This window comes from Papio anubis, unplaced genomic scaffold (genome assembly GCF_008728515.1).
Source record: "Papio anubis isolate 15944 unplaced genomic scaffold, Panubis1.0 scaffold1074, whole genome shotgun sequence".
NCBI lineage: Eukaryota > Metazoa > Chordata > Mammalia > Primates > Cercopithecidae > Papio > Papio anubis.
Window position 1 is genome coordinate 1 of NW_022159863.1, and position 23,004 is coordinate 23,004.

Sequence of the window (23,004 nt, forward strand, 5' to 3'; positions counted from 1 at the left end):
CCTCCCGGGTTCACGCCATTTTCCCGCCTCAGCCTCCCAAGTAGCTGAGACTACATGCGCCCGCCACCACGCCCGGCTAGTTTTTTGTATTTTTAGTAGAGACGGGGTTTCACCATGTTAGCCAGGATAGTCTCGATCTTCTGACCTCGTGATCCACCCGCCTCGGCCTCCCAAAGTGCTGGGATTACAGGCTTGAGCCACCGCGCCCGGCCCGTTTTTTGTATTTTTAGTAGAGACGGGGTTTCACCGTGTTAGCCAGGATGGTCTCGATCTCCTGACCTCGTGATCCACCCGTCTCGGCCTCCCAAAGTGCTGGGATTACAGATGTGAGCCACCGCACCTGGCAAAGTAATTTTTTTTGAGACAGAGTTTTGCTCTGTCACCCAGACTGGAGTGCAGTAGGGTGATCTTGGTTCACTGCAGCCTCTGCCTCCCGGGTTCAAGCGATTCTCCTGCCTCAGCCTCCTGAGTAGCTGGGATTGCAGGCACCTGCCACCACGCTCGGCTAATTTTGTATTTTTGGTAAAGATGGGGTTTCACCACGTTGGCCAGGCTGGTCTAGAACTCCTGGCCTCATGATCCGCCCGCCTCGGCCTCCCAAAGTGCTGGGATGACAGGCGTGAGCCACCACGCCCGGCCTAGGCCTCTATTTCATAGATGAGTGGACTGAGGCCCAGGACAGGCAGCCCCTCACCCCCGTCTCGCCCACCCCTTCCTCCCTGCAGAGACCTCCGCACCGGCCTGGTGGTGCTGGGCGCCCATGCCCTGCGTACCGCAGAGCCCACCCAGCAGGTGTTTGGTATCAGTGCTGTCACCAACCACCCCGACTTCCACCCTGTGACCCACGTCAACGACATCTGCCTGCTGCGGGTGAGCCCGGGGCAGGGGGTGGGAGGGGGTGGTCCGTAGGAGTATCTGACACATGTTTGGTTTTTGAGACAGAGTCTCACTCTGTCGCCCAGGCTGGAGTGCAGTGGCGAGATCTCGGCTCACCGCAAGCTCGACCTCCCGGGCTCAGGCGATTCTCCTGCCTCAGCCTCCCGAGTAGCTGGGATCACAGGCGCCTCCACCACGCCCGGCTAATTTTTATATTTTTGGTAGAAATAAGGTTTCACCGCCGGGTGCAGTGGCTCATGCCTGTAATCCCAGCACTTTGGGAGGCCGAGGCGGGCGGATCACGAGGTCAGGAGATCAAGACCATCCTGGCTAACACGGTGAAACCCCGTCTCTACAGAAGATACAAAAAAATTAGCCGGGCGAGGTGGCGGCGCCTGTAGTCCCAGCTACTCGGCTGAGGCAGGAGAACGATGTGAGCCCAGGAGGTGGAGCTTGCAGTGAGCCAAGATCGAGCCACTGCACTCCAGCCCAGGCGACAGAGCGAGACCCCGTCTGAAAAAAAATAAGATAAAAGGAGGCAGCAAGCGCCAGTGGCCAAAGCTTTTGGGTGAATTTTTCTCATCCGTGAAACCCTGAAGCCTAGAACCTGCTCTGGTTCACCCAGGCCATTGTACAGATGGGGAAACTGAGGCTGGGGGAGACATCAGGAATGTCAGGGATATACCCAAGATGCACGAGTCAGAGAACCAGAGCCAGGGATTAAAGCCATCCTTCCCAGGCCTGTTAACTGAGTATCAGCCACGTGCCAGGCGCCAGGGCCAGGGCCAGGGCCAGGGCCAGGGCCAGAGGCCCGGTGCTGGGCCATGCAGAGCCCAGAGTGTCACACAATCTTCACTTGATAAACCAGCCTTGACGGGCTGCAGGGAGCCCAGAGGAGACTCATGTCCTAGCCTGGCAATCTGGGAAGACTTCCTGGGACAGGTGGCATCCGCGCTGAGATGTGGAGGCTGAACAGGAAAAGGGTCCAGGCTGGGGGTCCGGTGTGAGCAGAGGTGCGTGGCAGGCCCAGGGAGTGGCTGTAAATTCATCCTGTCCGGCCAGAGGGGAGGCTGAGGCTGGAGAGCCCTCAGAGGCCCTGGCTGGTGAGCAAAGAGGTTTTGTCCTGAGGGCACTGGGGAGCCAAGGGAGGGCTTAGAGCAAGGAAGGAGATGGGGTTTGAAAGACTCTTTGAGACCGGGCACGGTGGCTCACTCTGTAATCCCAGCACTTTGGGAGGCCGAGGCAGGTGGATCACCTGAGGTCAGGAGTTGGAGACCAGCCTGGCCAACGTGGTGAAACCCCATTCCTACTAAAATACCAAAATTAGCCAGGTGTGGTGGTGCACGCCTGTAATCCCAGCTACTTGGGAGGCCGAGGCAGGAGAATGGGTTGAACCCAGGAGGCGGAGGTTGCAGTGAGCTGAGATCATGCCACTACAGTCCAGCCTGGACAACAGAGTGAGACTCTCTCTCAAAAAAAAAGAAAAAAAGAAAGACCCTTTGGGCAACTGACGGTGACACTGGAGACCCAAGGGGTAGGGGTTTATGTTGGCAGAAGGAACAGGGCCTCCTGACCCGGCCTCATGGTGGCCACCATTGATTTCGCTTCACAAGGGCAGAACCAGGGGTCCCATGGATAAACTGAGGCAGGAGCAGGGGTGGGGAGGGAGCCTGGTGGCCTGAACTCATGCTTTCCCTGCAGCTGAACGGCTCTGCTGTCCTGGGCCCTGCAGTGGGGCTGCTGAGGCTGCCAGGGAGACGGGCCGGGCCCCCTACAGCCGGGACACGGTGCCGGGTGGCTGGCTGGGGCTTCGTGTCTGACTTTGAGGATCTGCCGCCTGGACTGATGGAGGCCGAGGTCCGAGTGCTGGACCTGGACGTCTGCAACAGCTCCTGGAAGGGCCACCTGAGCCATACGATGCTCTGCACCCGCAGTGGGGACAGGCACAGGCGAGGCTTCTGCTCGGTAAGATCCCCTCCCCGCTCCACCCACTTACTGTATGGGGAAACCAAGGCCCACAGAGACAGTCAGGGCCAGGAAAGGCCTTGGGAACTGAGTCCCATTGATATTGGACCAGATGGAGAAGTTGAGGCCCAGGAAAGGCAGGGAGTTGGCAAGGGTCATGCAGGGCTGTCATGTTCAGTTGCGCAGGTTGTGCACTGCACAAAGAGCCACACACTTGTGTATTTGCACAAGCAGTGTTCGGTAGAGGGAAGTAACAGATTGAGAGGAAGCAGCTCCCACTCCTAAAATCTTGTCGGATAAACGAATCCCCTGGTGCTAAGGGAGACACGGGGCCTGGAAGGTCTTTTGCAGGCAAGAGAGCGACTTGGCTCAGGACACACACTCTGGAGCCCGGCAGCCCAAGCCCAGGAGAAACGAGACTGTCCACTTTCCCAATGTGTGACCTTGGAAAAGTCACTTGATTTCTCTGGGCCTCTTCTTCTCCATCTGTAAAACTGCCACCCGAATAGTTTCTGGTGTCAGAGTGGATTCCAGATGGCAGTTAGGAGGGTAGGATGAGAGATTTTAGGGTGAGTATTCGGGGAGCCCTCTCCAAGGAGAGCACCTTTTTTTTTTTTTTGAGACGGAGTCTCGCTCTGTCGCCCAGGCTGGAGTGCAGTGGCCGGATCTCAGCTCACTGAAAGCTCCGCCTCCCGGGTTCACGCCATTCTCCGGCCTCAGCCTCCCGAGTAGCTGGGACTACAGGCTTCACCGCCTGCTGTTTTTTATTTTTGAGACGGAAGTTCGCCTGTCATTTAGGCTAGAGGCAGTGGCTGATCTCAGTTTCACTGCAAGCTCTCCGCCCTGGGTTCACGCATTCTCCGCCCCTAGCCTCCCGAGTAGCTGGGACTACAGGCTCACCACCGCCTCGCTACTTTTTTTGTATTTCTAGTAGAGAGACGGGTTTCACCGCGGTTAGCCAGGATGGTCTCGATCTCCTGACTATGGATCCGCCTGCTCGGCCTCCTCCCAAAGTGCTGGGATTACAGGCTTCGAGCCACTGCCTGGCCAAGCATACCTTTGAGCTGAGACTTGAAGGAATCCTTAGAAGATTGGAGGAAACACATGCAAGGCAGAGAGACCCATTACTGGAGGGCGGCCGCGTACAGCTGTGCAGGTTGTGCACTGCCCAGAGCACTGCAGACTCGAATGTTTACACGAAAGCATCCAGCACAGGTTAGAACAGGGCCTCCAGGCCACAGTGCAAAGGCTGAGCACCGCAGGAGGTTGCATGGGAAGGCGGGCAGAGAAGTAGGTGGGGGCCGGGTCCTCAGGGCCTGGATGGCAAAGATGAAAGTTTACTTTTTCCTTGGAGAGCAGTAGGGAGTCACAGAGGGTCTGAGGCAGGGAGGTCGGTGGTGAGATGTGCCTGCCGCAGCTCCCAGAGGCCCTGACCTCACCTCTCCTTTTACTCCAGGCCGACTCCGGGGGGCCCCTGGTGTGCAGGAACCGGGCTCACGGCCTCGTGTCCTTCTCCGGCCTCTGGTGCGGCGACCCGAAGACCCCCGATGTGTACACGAAGGTGTCCTCCTTTGTGGCCTGGATCTGGGACGTGGTTCGGCGGAGCAGCCCCCAGCCCGGCCCCCTGCGTGGGACCACCAGGCCCCCAGGAGGAGTCGCCTGAGCCACAGCCTTGCGGCATGCAAGTGAGGTTGCTGCTCGAGGCCTGGAATGTTCCATGGCTGGGGCAGGGGGTCCCTGGGGCCCCAGACACCGGGAAGCCTGATGTTCACCCACAGCTTGTTGGGGTGGGACGGGCAGCGGCAGGGGACACCCGTTCCATATGCAAAGGGCAGAATCTAACCCAGTAAAATGTTAACTGACTTCCAGCCTCACCCGCGGGCGGTCAGCGGCAGGGTCCACCCGTGTTTGTGTCATGGCTCCTTGTCCGCAGCCCCTTTCCACCTTCCCATGCCCCCTACCGTGAACCCCTCTGGGTCCACCCCTGCAGGCCTGCAACCCACACTCCTGCAGCCTCCCACCTGGAACGCTGTGCCTCCACCTCCCTCCAGCCGGCTAGCCACACGGCAGATGAGTAGGCTGGGAACGGAGGCTAGGAAGCCCTGAGCTCCCTCTGCAGGGCGTGGGGGCCGCTGGACACCAGTGCGGGCTTGCACTGGCCACACCATAGAATCCCAAGAGAGTCTGGCCTCCTATCCAGCCTGGCGTTCATCCTCTGAAAACCACGGAGAATAGCGCCAGGTGCACGGCAAGTCCCAGCTGATGTTACTGTCACAGCTTGTTATTGTGTTATTTTTTATTTTTACATTTTATTTATTTCTTATTAATTATTAATTTTTATTTTTATTTATTTTTTTGAGACGGAGTCTCGCTCTGTCGCCCAGGCTGGAGTGCAGTGGCGCAATCTCGGCTCACTGCAAGCTCTGCCTCCCGGGTTCATGCAATTCTCCTGCCTCAGCCTCCGGAGGCTGGGACCACAGCACCCGCCACCACGCCCAGCTAATTTTTTTTGTATTTTTTAGTAGAGACGGGGTTCCACTGTGTTAGCCAGGATGGTCTCCATCTCCGGACCTCGTGATCCACCCGCCTCGGCCTCCCAAAGTGCTGGAATTACAGGCGTGAGCCACCACGCCCGGCCTTTTTATTATTATTATTATTTTGAAACAGAGTCTCCTTCTGTCACCCAGGCTGGAGTGCAGTGGTGCGATCTCGGCTCACTGCAACCTCCTCCTCCTGAGTTAAAGCGATTCTCTCGCCTCACCCTCCCATGTAGCTGGGATTACATGCACGTGACACCACAGCTGGCTAATTTTTTTTTTTTTTTCCAAGATAGAGTCTTGCTCTGTCACCCAGGCTGGAGTACAGCGGCACGATCTTGCCTCACTGCAACCTCTGCCTCCCAGGTTCAAGCAATTCTCCTGTCAGTTTCCTGAGTAGCTGGGATTACAGGCACCCGCCACTACACCTGGCTAATTTTTGTATTTGTAGTAGAGACAGGGTTTCACCATGTTGGCCAGGCTGGTCTCGAACTCCTGACCTTGTGATTCACCTGCCTTGGCCTCCCAAACTGCTAGGATTACAGGCATGAACCACCACTGCTAGCTGATTATGCTATTATTATTATCTTAGAAACAGTGTCTCACTGTGTCACCCAGGCTGGAGTGCAGTGGTGCCATCCTAGCTTACTGCAGCCTTGACAACCTGGGCTCAAGCCATCTTCCCACCTCAGCCTCCTGAGTAGCTGGGACTACAGGGGCACTTGACCTTTTTTTTTTTTTTAATGTAGATACACGGGGGTCTCACTATGTTGCCCAGGCTGGTCTGAAACTCCTGGCCTCAAGTGATCCACCCACTTTGACCTCTCAAAGCGCTGGGATTACAGGGGTGAGCTACCCTGCCCTGGCCCTAATCCTGTTATTATTATTACTGCTATTGTTCACCCAAGTCCTTCAAGGCTGGGCCTCCATTTCGGGGCCCCAAGCCAGTTGGTGTCTTAGGGGTGCCCTAAGCCATCTTGTCTATCCTGTGTGCCCTCCCAAAAGGCCAATTTCCTCTCCCTCCCCTCCCGCACTGCCTCAGCCCCTCCTGGGCTTGTCCACTGCCTGGAGAGGCACTGAGGCCCAGAGGTGGCCAGAGGCTGCCCAAGGACTAATGCTGGGTCTCTCTTCTGGTGCCCCCAGAGCCCCCACACAGCACCCCAGGCCCCAGGCCCCAGGCTGCCAATCCCATGGCCGAGGGGGTGGCCTGAAGCCCTGAGAGAGGAGACAAACTGAGGCCTGGACACCCCAAAATGGCTTGAGTCTTTATTTCTTTGGTGAGGCAGGGCCCCAGGGTGGGGAGGGCTGCCTGGTTGAGGCTCCCGTAGACCCACCAGCCCAGGGGCACTTTTCTGGGCACCACAGGTAAGGCACTGCCTGGGGGCTGGAGGAGGATGCCCAAGCTCCCAGCACTCCTCACCCCAGATCGGGGAAGCTGGATTTCCTCCACATCGTCCCCTCCCCATAGCTGGTCTGAGGCTCTGGTTTACACGCAGGCACAGGTAGGCAATTCTGAGCGACAACCCAGATGGAGGGGAGGGTGAGCCGTCGTGGGACAACTGGCCCAAGACCAGCACCTGGCTGGTGTCGCCAGCTCCGGCTGTGCTGGTGGGTGAGGCAGGTCTGGCATGTAGCCGGGGCGGGCTACATGTAGGGGACCGAGAAGCTCTGGGTGTGAACCCCACTGTGGAGGCAGCAGGCACCTAGTGGTGCTGCTGGGACACCCGGCTCCAGGACTCCAGATGTCACACATGCGTGAGTCTTGGTGTCTACACCCCCCTCGGGGCCAGTGGGTGAGCAGGGGTCCGTGGTCCCTGCCGGAGTCCCCCCACAGTGGACTGGGCTCCGCTGGACATAGTGCCCTGCGCTGAGCTGCCGCTGGCTGCCACATGCCTGAGACCATGTAATGTCGCCTAGTGAACTGACCGTGGACGGCAGCAGGGGAGGCGCTGGGCGGTTCTGTGGCTGAGCACGGCCCGTGTCAGGAGGACAGGCCGTGCCCTTTCCCATGGGTCACACTGGGCATTTCTCAACGGCCTTCGCAGGATGGGAAGGGGCATACAGAGGCAGTGGGGAACCTGGAGCTCTTGGGCTGGCAGGACAGTGGCAGCCTTCTTGGCCAGGGGGCGCAGGCATGGACTGGAGTTAAGCACAGTATTCTAGTCCCACCACGCCTCAGACTAGACCCTCCCATTACACACAGGCTAAACCCTCCCACACCCAAGAGCTGGAGCCCTCCTGCCCACACCAGGCTAGACCCACTCATTACTCACCCAGGCTGGGCCTGTACACACCCAAGCTAGACCCTCCATTTTTAGGCTAGACCTTCACGTACACACCCAGAGCTAGACCCTCCATTACTCCACCAGAGTGGGCAACCCCACTTACACACCCAGGCTAGACCCTCCTTACACCCAGGCTAGACCCTCCTTACACCCAGGCTAGACCCTCCGTACTCACCCAGGCTGAGACCCTCCTTACACCAAAAGGCTAGACCCTCATTACTCCCTGCCAGGCTAGACCTTCTGCCCCTAGACCCCTCCGTACCCAGGCTGGCCTTCCCGTACCCAGGCTAGACCCTCCATTACTCCACCCAGGCTAGACCTTCCTTACACACCCAGGCTAGACCACTCCCTTACACACCAAACTAGACCCCTCCCATTACTCACCCAAGCTGAGCCCTCCATTACTCCACCCAGGCCTAGACCCCTCCATTACACACAAGCTAGACCTCCAGCCCTGACCCTAGAACCCTCCATTACTCCACCCAAGCTAGAACCTTCCACTTACACAGGCTAGACCCTCCTTACACACCCAGGCTAGACCCTCCGTACTCACCCAGGCTAGACCTCCTCTGCTCCTCCTGGCCTAAGCCCAAGGGCCCTGTTCTAGGACGGTTGGGGCTGAGAAAAGCAGTCATGCCTCTTCAGGAATTACCAGCAGGGAATGCCCAGCCCTCTTAATGGTAGCAATAATTAACAGGTGCTGGAGTTTATCCCCAAAGGAGCAGAGCAGAAGTGTGGAGTCCTCCCCAGCAATAGGTCTTAGGGTAGGGGCTGGAGCTTCTTAGAGAAACGCCCTAAAATCGCGGGCTCGGTGTCGGACTGCAGGTCTACCCCACCCACCAGCCGGCCCCCAGGCCTCCCTTCCCCAGTCCTTCCAGGGGGGTTCTGGGGTCCCCAAGTGGTCCGAATCCAGGCCCTAGGGAGTGTCCATGGGATATAAATTAGACTCTGCTGTGGCAATAAATAACGGGGTGGGGGCGGCCTCGGGCACCAGGCCCAGGCCTGTCCTGCAGGCTCACACGAAGTTCTCTTCCTCTTCCTCCGACTCACCATCTGGCGGCTCCTCAGGGGTGCCTGCAAGGGTGGATAAGAGCATTGAGGGCGCCCGGCAGGGGGTTCTCCGGCCCCCAGGACAGGCCTGTGCCCTCGCCCTGCGTTTGCTATGCTGGCTGCCCATAAGCGCCACCAGTCGACAGCCAGGAAACAGAGTAGCCACAAGCGCAGGTGGCACCTGAGGAGGATGTCGTGTGTGTGTGGCCACCAGCTCCACAAGCCAGGCTGGAGGGAGCCTGGGCAAACACCCTCCCGGCCACCACGCAGTAGGCGCTGCGTCTGGTCACGACGCGGCTGGCCGCGGGCTGCAGCGCTCACAGGACTCTGCAGGCCGGGTGCCAGGGACAGTTCAGGAGACATCTCGCTGAGAACCCACTTGGGGGCCTCTTGGCCTGGGGCCTGCCTTAACCCCCAGTTGGGAGCCGCTCTGGTGGGTTCCCAGGCCCCGCCTCGCGGGCCCCTCTCCGTCCCGCAGCCAGGCTCCACCCACAGAGTGCCTCCGGTTGGCCTTGGGGGTTGCACTTTGGTTCCTTCCATCCATTCCCATTCCATTCCATTCCCCCTTCCATTCCACCCTCCATTCCATTCCATTCCATTCCATTCCATCCATTCCTCCCTTCCTTCCATTCCATTCCCTTCCAAACCCACCTCTGCTTCCTTCCTCATCCATTCCATCCACAGGCCAGCCAGCCCCTCAGGCTCCACCATTCCCATTTGTGCCCAGGGGCCACCCTCATGGCCCCTAACCCTTGTGCCCAGGCCCGCCCTCCACTGCGGGCCACCCTCCACCCTGATCCCGCCCATCTCACTTGAGACCCGCCCCAGTCAGGGGCCCCGCCCGTTTCCATTAAGTCTCACCCCTGGTTCCATCATTTATCTGTAGTTTACCTAAAGCCCCTCATGCAAATCATCTGACCATGCCACCCTCCTTAATCATGAGCCAGAGACCTACTTTCAAATCCTCAATTTCTAAAGACCCCATGTCCTCCCTCAGGTCATCATGGCACTTATGGTCTGGGCCACCACGACCCATGGCATAAGTGGAATGGGAATACGCCCGCAATGCTGCGGCAGCAGCCCGCCCCTCCAGCAGGCCCCGCCCCCGGAGGCCGGGCCGTCACGCAGGCCTCGCCGTCACGCATTGCAGCAGCGGCCCGTAACGTGACGCTCCGGGTCAGGTATTTACGCCCAGGCCGCCCCACGTACTGCAGCAGCAGCCCTCGATGCATGAGCGCTGGGTCTGGTAGATCCCGCCGCCCAGGCCCGCCCCGCCCCTCCACAGACCCCGCCCCACGTACCGGCAGCGGTACGACGCGCAGGTCAGCAGGTGGCCGCCGGCGCTGCGGCTCATGTCGCACTCAATCGCGGTAGGTAACGGCGCATCCTGAATAATACCTGAACCATGCAGCCGCGCCAGGGCCAGAGCAGTCAGGCGCGCGCATTCGCATAGCGCAGGCGGCCCCAGCATGCGGCTGCCACCCGGAGCCGCAGTGATCCACGCCATCGCACAGATCTGGGGCTAGAGACACGCAGCGGCAGGCCAGGCAGGAGGTTCCCGGGCGTGGGAGCCATGAGAGAGCCTCAAGGGCCCCTCCTGCGCGCCCCCTCTGCAGGGGAGGCGGAGGCGAGGGCGCCAAGTCCCCAGGTCCTGAGGTCAGTCAGGTCAGGGGCGTTCGGGTTCCCAGGGGCAGGGCTCGGGTCAGGGGCGCAGGACCAGTGGGAGCTAGGGGAGCAGAGGCCGACTCAGTGCTTGCAGGCCGGGGTCTCTGCCTGGAATCAGGAGTCAGCGGAGCTGCGGCCTCAGGCCGCTCCTCATGGCTGGCTGACGTCTGCCCCCGATGCACGCTGGGGAGGCCGGAGTTTGGCTCGTCGGCCTGGGGTATTTCCACCGCCCTTGGAAAGAGCCTTGCAAGTCTAGGTAGATCTTCCCAGGAGGGTCCGGGGAGGGGCTCTGGAACTGCCCTCTGGCCTGGGGCGGTTCGGGAGGGCAGCCACATCCTAGGCCTCTGAACCAGGAGTTGCCCCGCAGCCCTACTGCTCAGGCAGGGATACTGAGGTCCTGCTAGGGAAACTCTGGGGTCCCCGCCCCCGCTTTTCATGTGATGTTCATCGCCACCTAGGCTCATTGCATCACTCCCAAGTCATCACATTTTACGGGTGGGAGCTGGGGCCGGCCGGGTGGCGGCTATGGAGTGCAGGGGATTTAGGCACCTCCCGGCAAAGCTACATGGGACCGGATAGCCAGTCCCTTTCTCTATTATCTCTGTAGGTCTAGTAGGGCCTCTAGTTCTACAGCTGTTGATCGTCGGCCTCCGGTTTCTGCTCTGTGTATGGCCAGGGGCTGGCTGGGAGGCCCTTACAGGAGCGGTCAGGCCTCATCCAGAGGATGGCCAGAAGCCCCCACTGCCCAGCCCTGCATGTGGGGCCGCATAGGCCCTGCAGAAGCTCCACAGGCATCTAGGTAGCATGCAGGATGGCTTTCCTTGGCGGAAGCGGAAGGGGGCCTGAGTTCCCGTCCCAGACCAGATAAGGAGTTAAGGGAGGTGTTAGGGGAGTCCTGGGCCATCTCATGCAGGCCAGGCACTTTCTGAAGTCTGTCCTTCTCCCAGAGCCCGGAGGGAGTCTGGAGTAGTGCCTTGCGGCAGACTGGAACCACCAACCAAACTGATCTAGAGATTAATCCCATCAGAAACCAACAGAGTTCCTCAGCCTAGCGCCAGGTCCTGCACCCCTCAGCTCCAGCCTCCCCCTGGCTCCTCTGACTCACCCCACCCCACCCAGGACCCTAGCCTCAAGTGTATTTCTCTTGATCCCTCTCCCATACCAGCTCCATCCCAGCAGAGCTCCTGGAACATCCCCAACACCCCAGCTCTAATGCCCACCTCCTTCAAGTGCACCAACAAAGGCATGGTGGCTCATGCTTGTAATCCCAGCACTTTGGGAGGCCAAGGCTGGCAATCCATGAGTCAGGAGTTTGAGACCAACCTAGCCGTGTAGTGGAGCCCGTCTCTACCAAGGAGTAAAGGCTTAGCCAGGCGCTGGCAGTGCACCTGAGTCCCAGCCACTGGGGAGGCTGAGGAGAGTCAGCCCGGGCCAGGAGGCCCGGGGTTGCAGTGAGCGAGGATTGCACCACTGCCTCCAGCCTGAGTGACAGGCAATGCTCGTCTTAAAACAAAACAAAATTCATCCCTCCAGTGCGGAGTATATCTGCTCATTCATTACGTTCTCTACCCAAGAGCCCCCTGGGTTGATAGAGGGGAAGGCATTGCTCCTCAGGAAGAGGGTCCCGAGGTGGCGGTGGCGTGGCTCAGCCTGTAATCCAGCAGCACTTTGGGAGGCCGAGGCAGGCGGATCACCTGAGGTGGAAGAGTTGGACCAGCCTGGCCAGCATGGAGAGCCAGTACTAAAATACAAAATTGGCTGGGTGTGGTAGGCGCAGAGCTATAGTCCCAGCTACTAGAGAGGGAGGCTGAGGGCGGGAGGAATGCAAACTGGAGACACAGAGTGGGAGGGATTCACGGTAGGCGAGATAAATTGCCATTCCCTCCACCTAAAACAGCAAAAGGTGAACTCATCTCACCAAAAAAGCAGGTCCCAGGAGCCAAATGCTTATTAAACATCACAGCTATAACCTGAACCCTAAGTCTACAGTAGAATCCCTAGTGAACATTTGGGGTCACAGGCCAGAATGGCAAACCCACCTTCCCAGGAGGAGCTGGTTTGTAGGCCAGACGTTTATAGAGGCCACTTGGGCGAGGCTCACCCAGCAAGGCTCAGCCACGTGGGGAGTCCTCAGGCCTCTTCCTGAGTCCTAAGCTGCAGGGACAGGCCTGGGGCTGGGAGGTGCTTTGGTCCTCTCTGGGACCAGGATCCACCTGCGAGCCCTGCTTGTGTGGAAAAACCAGCCACCATGTTTACCTCGACCTCAGGCTGTTTGGTCCCACAAGCTGGAGGCAGCCTGCCTACTTCTAGCCACAAGTCCTCTCACCTTTTGCAGGAGGCAGTGGACAAGGCCCAAGAAGCCAAGGGGAGGTTGATCTTGTTCCCCGGGTGAGGTGAGGAGTTGGATATTGGCTGATTATCGAAATGCTGCGGGAGGCCTGGCTCGTGAGGGTGACGTCAGTCGGGCGCAGGCAGGTGGCCTCCTGGCCCTGCTGGGCCAGCGGGCACCCTCTCTTGGGCCAGGGATGAGGTGCTCCTCCTGGGCCACTCCTGACACCCAGCTTCTGGCCCGCCCACAGATGCATGCAGGTAGTGCTCCAGTAATTCACGCCTAGGATAATCCTACCCAACCCGAGAAGAGTAGAAAACCACATGAGGGAGTCCCACCCTGAGCTCCGGTCCCTGGGATGCCTCATCCCTCTGAGCTCTGTGCCTCCCCTTACCCTCACCGCAGCCCTCACACCCATCCCAGGAGGTCCCCCCTCGTTCCCTCCAGAGCCCCAGGCAGTGCTTCCTGCCAACCGTCAAACACCACCCAACGCCAGGCACTGGGCATGTCAGGGTCAGTGGGCCCTGGAACCGCTTCTCCCGCCTCTGCCCTCATCTAGACAGCGCCGAGAGGCTGGCCGAGGGCATCAGAACCCAGCCTGGCAGCCCCACCGCCTGGCCCGCCTCTTACTCACTCAACTTGGGAACATTCCCTTGCTTTGACTCCATATGCTCTCCCCAGGGGTGGCCCCTTGGCCGGGGAGGGGCTCTGCTCTCACTTTAGTGGGATGGGGTGGGGTGGGGCTGCAGGGATGGGGGGTGGGGAGCCAGAGAGCCCCCAGTTTCTTCCCCTGTCCCTGGGGGCAGGAACGGCCACAGCCCCCTTCCCAGAGCACTCGCTGGTTCACAGACACTGCCAGGGACCAGCTGCCCAGGAATGCAGCACCTTGCTTTATCATAGGGAGGCTAGGGCCAGGAGTGGGGCCGTCTCCTGCCTGGCGCCTCCCGGCAAGTCCCAGGTGTGAGTCTCCATGCCTGGTCTACGCAGGACCCGGGGAAGCTCTCAGCCCCAGCTGGAGGGCCTGGCTCCAGACACCCAGCGCTGCCTCTCAGGGCAGCAGGACCGACCCCAGGCGGTGTGGCTGGGAACCACAGGCACGCCGCCTACAGTCTGTGGGCCCTGAGCCTCGGTTTGCATCCTGGAAGACCGGAGATGGAGAGGAGGCTCGGCACTGCTGGGATGGCGGGTTCCGGGAGGGAGTGGGCACCTAAGTGCTCAATAAATGTCAGCGGTCATTGTGATTAGGAACCTCTGCTCTGCTGACCTCCTGGTGACCCCCCTTCAGACCCTCCCGGCTCCAGCTTGCCAGACCACACCCTCCTTCCCACCGCCGCCCGCGCCCCGGGCCCCCAGCCGCGACCCGGCAGCCCACGTAGGTGTGCCCGCCCTCTGGCCGCCTTGCCCCTCCCCCACTCCACCAGGCGCCTGGGATCCCACAGGCCCGCCGAGCCACAAACCCAGCCGCCGAGAGCCCCAAAGTAAAGGCAAGTAGGCCCCTGGCACATGCTGGAGGCACTTGCCAGCGAACACAGAGACAGCAGCTGGCACCAGAGCTTTGGCAGTCAGCTCTATAAAGGAGTCCCACTTGGGCCTTGGGCGGGGAAGGGACTGCAGGGGCGGGGCGCGGCGCGGGAGTGGCGGGGCGGGGTGCGTGTCGCGGGGTGGGCGGGCGCCAGGCTGGCCGCTGCGGGGGCGGCTGGGAGGCGCGCCCGGGTCCCCTCCCGGAGCCAGAGAATGCATCTGGGGAGATGTGGCTGGACCCCAGAGTGGAACATGGGACTCCAGGAGTATGGGAATTGATGGTAGCAGCCAACACTATGGAAGTGGATGGAGGAGCCATCTCCAAGAGTAAAGTGGAGTGTAGGGATCTTCATTACAGGGAGTGAGTAGTGGAGCCAGGCAGGGGACCCACGAGGAGCACGTCTGTGGATCCCTGCACCCGTTTCTATCGGGCCCACATGTGGTCACTTTCATAGTCTGAGCCCCCCAACCCGGCCTCCTTGGTCCCGACCTGACCCACCCACCCAAAACCTCAGCTGGATATGGTTCCACCCTTGCTCCATGAGCCGCCCACTGCCCAAATCCCTGGCATGGGCCGGCCTGTGGGTGGGGAGGTTGGAGTGTGGGACAGAGCGAGAGTCTGGCAGGACAGACCCAGAGACACAGCTCCTTCCAGCATCGTGGACCTTGTAGGTACCTCCACCCAGCCAAAGGCCAGAGAGCCGCTGCTCTGTATGTGTGTGTGTGTGCGTGCACGCCAGGCCTTTGTCCTGGGCCCCTGGGCAACTCTGACCCCAACAGCCTTCCAAGCCTTTGGGAAGGTTCACCCCAGGTCACATCAACAAGAATGTTTACTAGGTTTTTTCCTCTCCCTTCGAGATTCAGCAAACACTGTTTCAAACACTGTTTCCATGGTGATTCCCACAATTCTGTGTGACATCTGCGTGGGCCCGGAGGCTTGCTGGCTTGGAGGGGCACTGTGAACCACATTTCCTGCTCAGGGCTAGTGCTGCGGGCCAGGGGCCTCAGATCTATCAGGGCGCCCTGGCAGGCTCAAGGGAGTTCCCTTGGAGGCCCCTCTGTTCCCTTCCTGAGAACCATCAGTGTTTATCTCACTTGTTGGCCAGAGGGGCCCTGCAGGGTGCTGGGTGCCATGGTAACCAAAACGAAGACCCATCCACACGCTCACCCAGCTCCTGGTTTGGGGGGGCCATAGACAGCAAAATGCAGAGACAAATTAATCTGTAACTTCAAAGACTGAAGTCCCTGGGTCAGTGGTCTCCTGGGGCCTGTGTCTGGCGCTGGCTGTTCTAGAAGGCGTTGCCCAGCTTCCCCCAAGATTGTGGAGCAGAGCGTCCAGCAGCCCCACGGCACAGCCCCTTCCCTGGCGTAAGTGGGGCCTGCATGCGGACAGCACTTGTGCCTTTCCTCCACCTCAGCTGCCCGGCTGACCTGGCTGCTTGTCCCCTGGCAGCCAGCCAGTAGCCCAGGGCCAAGTTCACCTAGTAGCCGTAAGGGGCTGTAATCTTGGCCTGGCCTTCAGCTACCAGCATTCCCTGGGAATCTCCCCGGGTTGGGGAGTGGGGCAGGGACAGGACCCTGTGTTCTCACTGAGGGTGTGCGGGGGCTGGACAGTGTGATCCTCCAACTTGAACCCACAGCCCAGCTGTGTGGCTCCAGCCACTCCGGCCTGGGCTGTCTTGAATCAAAGGAGTCATTATCTCTGGCTGCTTGTGGGGTTCCAGCCCTCTCCAGAAGCCGAGGGGCCCGGCAACGGTGGCTCATATGCGGCTCTGTCTTTATGTCCTAACCCAGGAGGCTCTCTGTGGGGTGACCTCCAAACCAAGGTCACTGGCGCTTTCACAGGGCACTGCCTCCTCCTGAGACCCCAGTGACGACCTCCCCTCTCCCGGCTCTGCCCCTCTCCCTGCCCTGCCTCCGGCCGGGGCTCGTCCTGGGACCTCCGCATGGCCATTTGGCCAGCCCGTAGCCAGCTGCCTGCTTACCTCCCTGGCTCAGACACCCACCGTGGGTGCCGTGGCCTCTGCTCTGGAACTTCTATCTCCCTCAAGAGTAAATCTAACCCAGAGTAAACAATGCTCAATCCAAGTATTTATTCCTAACATTAGAAAGGATGTGAATAGCAGAAGTGCCAAGAATACAGAGCCTAGGAGACTAAAGGAAAACTTGAAAGGAATGGGATTTAAGGGCAGACGTTAGTTGGGAACGGCAGGGGTGTGCGCTGGAACAGACGCTTGTGCTGTGGTGAGTGGGAGTGCAGGGTGGGGGTGGTCAGCAGAACGGCGGCCCCAGAGACCACGGGGCCCTCATCCCTGGAACCTGTGGGTGCTGTCCCCACACCTCCCAGCCAAAGGGGCTCTGCAGGGGGGACTGAGTTGAGGACTTTCACAGGGCTCATCACTTGGGTTGTACGGATGGCTGTCATCAGAAGCGTCCATTAGAGAGGAGATACCTGGCAGGTGTAGTGGAATCCCAGCAGTGATAGGAGGCTGAGATGGTCAGATCACTTGAGGTCAGGAGTTGAGACTAGACCTAGCCAGCATGAAGTAAAGACCCTGTCTCACCACTAAAACATACAAAAAAAGAAAAGAGTGGGCATGGCCGTGTGTACCTGTAATCCCAGCTACTTAGGAGGCTGAAGCCAGGAGGCTCCTTGAGCCAGGCCCGGAGGTTGCAGTGAGCTGAGATCGTGCTCCAGCCTGAGCAACACAGCGAGACTCCAGCTCAAAAAATAAAAAAAAAAAGAAAGAAAAGGAGACGCCTGCCCTCTATAGTTACAGAGATACAGGATAAGAAGGACGCTTCTACCATTGCAGGAATGGAGATAGAGAAGAAGGAGGCTCGGAAAAGCCAGGGAATGCCGGCCCAGCCTCTAGGAAACCTAGAGAGAAAAGCATAAAATTCTCCTTGGAGCTGCCAGAAGGAACGTGGCTCTGCCAGCACCTCGATCTTCCATGAGGAGACCAATGGGAGACTTCTTTTTATTTTAGAGTATCATCTCATTCTATCGCAGGCTGGAGTGCAGTAGTGCGGAGTTGGCTCACTGCAGCCTCAGCCCCGCTTCCAGGTCATGATCCTTCTGCCTCAGCTTCGGGTAAGCTGGGATTACAGGCACCACCACCACAGTAGCTAATTTTGTATTCTTAGTAGAGATAGGGTTCCACTGTGGTGGCCAGGCTGGTCTTGATCTCCTGACCTCAGATGATCCATCCGCCTTGGCCTCCCAAAGGTCTCTGCTGCTGGGACCTATAAGCGTGAGCCACTCGCCCGGCCCCCATGTGGACTACTGACCTTAGACTTGTACAGAGAAAAACTTGTATGTTTTGCTTAATTGTGTATTTTTTGGGATGGGTCTGGCTCCTGGGCTGGAGTGCGGTGGGCGATCTAGGGCTCACTGCAAGCTCCACCTCTGGGTTCACGCCACTGCCTCAACCTCCCAGTAACTAGGATTACAAAGTATGCAAGCTAATTTTTTATATTTTTAGTAGAGGGTTTCCACACGTGTGGCCAGGATGGTCTCGATCCTCTCCTGACCTTGTGGTCCACGCCTCGGCCTCCCAAGTGCTTGGGATTGCAGTGGCCACTTGGCTATTTATTGTTTTTTATTTTATTTGTTGTTTGTTTGGGACAGAGTCTTTTTATGGAGTGCGGTGGGCGGGTCTGGAAACCTGCGGCCTGCACCTCCCCAGATTCAGCTGATTCTCATAGGCCTCATGCCAGCTCAGATTACAGAGTTACCCACCACCACGCCTAGCGAATTTTTTATATTTTCAAAGGCACAACACCAGTCATTTTATCTTTTGAGACAAGGCCTCGCTCTTGTATCATCAGGCTCAGATTCTGAGATCGATCTGACTCCTGTATCAATATCCCTGATTAGCTGGGATTACAGGCCTCCCGCTGCCCAGTGGTGCAGCAGGATTAAGAGTTTTTCATGGTAGGCGGGCTGGTGCTCGAGCTCCACGGTATCAGGTGATCTGCCCCGCCAGCCGAAGTGCCTAAAGGATTCTGGGTGGGAACCACCACGCCGTGTGTTAGCACCACGACCAGGAAGTTTAGCCTATGGTTATTATATAACTTCTTCGATTGCCACTGTGTACCAGGCCGGAGACCCTTCTATACTTGCTTTCTTTTCTTTTCTTTTATCTTTTTCTTTTTAGAGACGTGAGTTTCCTCACCCATTGCGCAGGAGGCTGGAGTGCGAGTGATGCGACCTCGGCTCCTTTCAGCATCCGCATCCCTGGAGTTCAAACAGATTCCTAATTGCTCAGCCTCCCGGTAGGCAGGATTATAGGCAGAGCACCCACGGAGCCAGCTAATTTTGTATTTTAGTAGAGGATGGGTTCCTGCATGTTGGCCAGGCTGTCTCGAACTCCTGGCCTCAGGTGATCCAGCCGCCTTAGCCTCTAGAGTGCTGGGATTAAGTAAGTCACGCCCAGGCCTAGCACCATTTTTCTTATCTATAAAATGACACAGACCCCAGTGCTACAAGTTCCAGGTGGGATGTGGACGATTACCCTGGCACAATGGGGCCACAGCATGCAGCTCACGTGGATTCCTGTTAATCACCTAAGTGCAGCATGGAGACGGGACCATGGGTAGGTCCCTTTGCTGCTGCAGGAGGCTATAGAGAGCCAAACACACCCATTTATAAACAAATGAGGCTAGAGGTAGAAAAGTAACTCTTGATCCACACACAGCCCTCTGGGGAATCCAGAGACAAAGGTCCTTACCAAGTCCCACAAGCTTCAGAGGCCGTGCCACACATCATACACAGCCAAGGGAGCCCGGCCCAGGGCTGGGTGCTACATGCCTGCTCCGCTGCGTGGCCTCCTCTGGGGATCATCTCAATCATCCCAGCTGGGACTGGGGTGGACTCGCCGCGCCCAGCCAGTGAGTGAGGCTTCTCAGCCACTCAAGAAAGCCAGGCCCGAGATGCAGTTTGCTCCATATAATCCAGCAGCAGCACTTAGGAGGCTGAAGTGGGGATCACTTGCAGAATCAGGTTTGGGACCGCCCTGGCCAGCATGGTTAGAAACCAGTATCTATAAATAAAAGTCTTTTTTTTCACCAGTGATAGTGGCTGGCTATAGTCAGCCTCTCAGGAGGCTAGGAGTGAGGAGAATCCCTTAAGACTAGGGAGAAATGGAGCTGCTAGTAATAACCTGCTTCCCTGCCCATCCAGCCCTGGAGCGTGAGCCTCCATATCTTTAAACAGTCAAAACCAGGACAGGTTAGTCCTGCATTTTTTCTGGGTGGAGTCCTCATGCATTTTGCTTGCTTGGGCTGGAGTGCAGTGAAGTGTGATCTCAGGTCCTGGGCTCCAGCCTCTTGGAGTTCAATCTATTCTTCTGCCTTAGCCTTCCCCGTGGCTGGACTATGGGTGTACGCCACCGTCTGGCCTAGCACTTTGTATTTTTTAGTAGGGGATGGGACTGCCTTGCCCGGTGGTGGTAGTGGTCTCAGACTCTAATCTCTCATGATCTGCCCTTGCCTCGGTCTCTTTAGGGTGCTGGGATTACAGAGTGCCAAAACCACCCATGCACAGCCAACGGCCCTGGAATTTTGCTGGGAGAGAGACAGGGACACCTGCTTCCTGCTGGGGCTGGAAGGGGTGTGAGCCTGAAGTTGCAAGTGGCTCTTTCTGATGGCTAGGGAGAGGCCAGCCCCGTGGGCCACAGAGCCAAAAGGGACAGCAACAGTTCTCAGTGTGTTGGGAGGTGGCTGGATCCAGCTAATACCCTGGAACTCCACCTCCCTCCACAGGGAGACGAAGCCAGTTTAAAGCAAGTTTCTGTCCCTTGGAGCTGATAATAATAACCACCTTTGCAATTAGTAGGTTTGCATTTATTCAAGGGGAGCCTTTAGGACCCAGAGCAGCAGGTTCTGTGGGGCTCTAGGGGGGTCGCTTTGCTCTACCACCTTCGGCCTCCAGGATGGGATGTAGATCAGTAGCTTGCTTTTAGAACACTCAGAACACCCAGTCCCACCTTCCTGGGCCCAGAGAATGCTGCTTGTGGCAGTATCCATTGTCTGCAGCCTCTGAGCTAGAACACCCAGCCTAGGCTCCAGAAACAAAGCCTTGCACAGCCTCTTTGGAGCCACATGATGCCTGATAACCACAGCTCAGGCCTGAAGATCTGGCCTGGTGGGCGGTGTGGGAACTCTGGGAAGTGAGCTGAGTCCTAAAATGTCCCATCGGCAGGGTGCAGTGTGAGCCGGGGCCTAAGAAAGCAACCCCCACTGAGGCAGTGCGTGGCTCCGTCTATCATCCCAGCACTGGGGAGGCCACAGGGTGGAAATTTGAGATCATTTGAGGAGTCAGGAGTTTAGAGACCAGCCTAGCCAACATGGTGAAACCCTGCTCTCTACTAAAGCCTACAAAAAAATTAGCTGGCAGGCGTGGTGGTGCCTGCGCCACCAATCCCAGCTACTCCAAGAGGCTGAGGGCAGAATCCATGAACCTGGGAGGGAGGCTGCAGTGAACCAAGATCACACCCTGCACTCCAGCCTGGCTGACAGTGGACTTCATCTCAAAACAAAGCAGCCAGGCTGGTGGCTCATACCTATAATTCCAGCACTTTGGGAGACTGAGGCAGGCAGATCCTTGCAGGGTCAGGGGTTTGGGGACCCAGCCTGGCCAGCGTGGTGGGAGCCCGTCTCTGCAAGGTGATGCAGGAGAATGAGCTGGAAGGTGGTGCCCGGGTGCCTGTAGTCCCAGCTACTAAGGAAAGACTAACAAGGCAGAAGGGAGAATTGCTTGAAGCCAGAGGCAGGGTTTTGGTGAGGCGGATCGCCACTGCACTCCAGCCTGGGTGACACAGTGGGACTGTGTCTCAGAAAGAGCAACCAAGACAGGCGGATAAAAAGCACCTTCAGGAGGCCCACAGGCTCAAACACCACCCGTGGCTCCCATTGGCCAGCTAGGACCAGTCAGGTTATTGGCCTGGGTTCATCCCTCACTGAACCTGCTCCAGTCAGAGCCTCTTCCCACAGCATCTCTCCATGCTGGCTAAGAAGACATCCACCCATAAGTAAAACATTTCCCTTTTCCCTGATGAAGGACCTGATTTTGTGTGGGTTCGGGCGTAGTTTCTCCTCAGGGGCCCTGCCTCTGACCCCCGGAGGTGAATGCAGTTGGTCAAAAGTCACGGTGGTGTCGGTCCGTGCATCTTTGGTCGTTTGGTTCGGGCTTTGACCGTAGCGGTAGCTCTGTGTGGCCGGAGGGGGTTTTGCCGAGGGCTACGGGAGCCACAGGCGGGGACGGCTGGGCTTAGGCTCATTGCCAAAGCGGTGTAGGCATGCATCTGCTGCTGTAACAAATGAACCTAGAAAATGCGCTAAGCAACTTCTAGATAGATACCCTATCAATCAGTTCTAGGGATGGAAATCAGCATATCATAGGAACCTACCCCCAATGGCTACTTTTGAGATGGAGTCGCTCTATCCTGCCAGGCTGGAGTGCAGTGGTGTGATCTTGAGCAATCCAAGTTCATACCATTCCTCCTGCACCTCCAGCCCCTCTCCCTGCATAGCTGGACTACAGGCCACCTACCCACCACTTGGCTCAATGTTTTGTATTTTTGGTAGAGGATGGGTTTCACCGTGTTATTAGGGATGGACAGCCGATCTCTGACCTCATGATCTGCTAGCATAGAGCGCCAGTATGCTGGGATTACAGATACCAGGACACACGTCCAGCCCCATCACCCAATATTTCAAGCATGGAGTTCTTTCTATTTTCCATAAGTATCAACTGACTGAGAAATAAGAAAGAAATACAAAGAAAGGAGAATTACAGCTAGGCATGAAATTGTATCCACCTTAATAGTAGGACTAATGAAGTACCCTAGGCCTTAAACCAAGTGAAGAGATTTTATGAAGGAGTTTCAAAAGGAAGCAGGTATAAGAACAGGAAGTAGATCACATTAAGCAAAGGCCAAAAGGCAGACAAGACCACACATGCTTCTGGGGAACAGGACAAAGGAACTAGAAACCAGCTTCTACCTAAAGGAGCTATGTCAAGTTACCTGCGTATTATCTTGATAAACATCTCAAACAGCAAGAAACAGGAGTTGAGGAGCGGGGGCTGGTGCAGAGGCCACCAGGAATGTACTGGGGTGGGGTTTCCTCAGCCTAGTAGAAGCCTGAAGGTACTGCAGGAGACCAGTATCTCAATTCCTCATCACAGCCACATGGGCCGGACATTCCCCAGGTAGCCATTTGTAGACCTCTGCCAAGGAATGCATTTCTTTCCAAATTATTAATATTAATGTCTTTGCTAGGAAAGGAAGCGTAAGCTGATATCTTCCCGACTTACTTGCGCGTCCGTTTATAGGCTCTGCAGGAAAATATGGCTCTTTTGCCACAACCCACAGGCAGTCAGTGCCATAAAGCATCTTCCCGCCTTATTCCCTAAAATGGCTATTATTCTGTTCTTTTTCAAAGGTGCACTGATTTCCTTAATTGTTCAAACACCGTTTTACAGCTTAGTTAACACAATTATCGCATAGCCAGTCCCTGAGGGTAATTACATCTCAGCTTACGAAGATAACAGGATTAAAAGAGATTAAAAGTAAGACAGAGTGTAAGAAATTAAAAATGTTAGTCACAGGGGCGGTGCATGTCCATTAAAATGGGAATCTTTACGGTTTATGTTTTCCTCTTGCGTCTCGGCCCGGTCCGTCAGGTCCCAGGGCTCCTGACTTCCCACCACGGACAGGTCTTGCTGGGCGAAATCAAGTGTGTTTGGGGACTTTATTTATTTATTTTGGGG

At 57.4% G+C, this 23,004-nt stretch overlaps 1 protein-coding gene across 1 annotated transcript; it reads left to right on the top strand.

Moving 5' to 3' along the window:
* The first annotated feature begins 642 nt into the window (after nucleotides 1-642).
* On the top strand, nucleotides 643-4,742 carry PRSS57 (serine protease 57). Its single transcript, XM_031661217.1, has 3 exons — nucleotides 643-870; nucleotides 2,578-2,841; nucleotides 4,298-4,742. Exons 1-3 carry the CDS (start codon nucleotides 658-660, stop codon nucleotides 4,502-4,504), a joined length of 684 nt encoding a protein of 227 aa, XP_031517077.1. The 5' UTR covers nucleotides 643-657; the 3' UTR covers nucleotides 4,505-4,742.
* The last annotated feature ends 18,262 nt before the right edge of the window (nucleotides 4,743-23,004 follow it).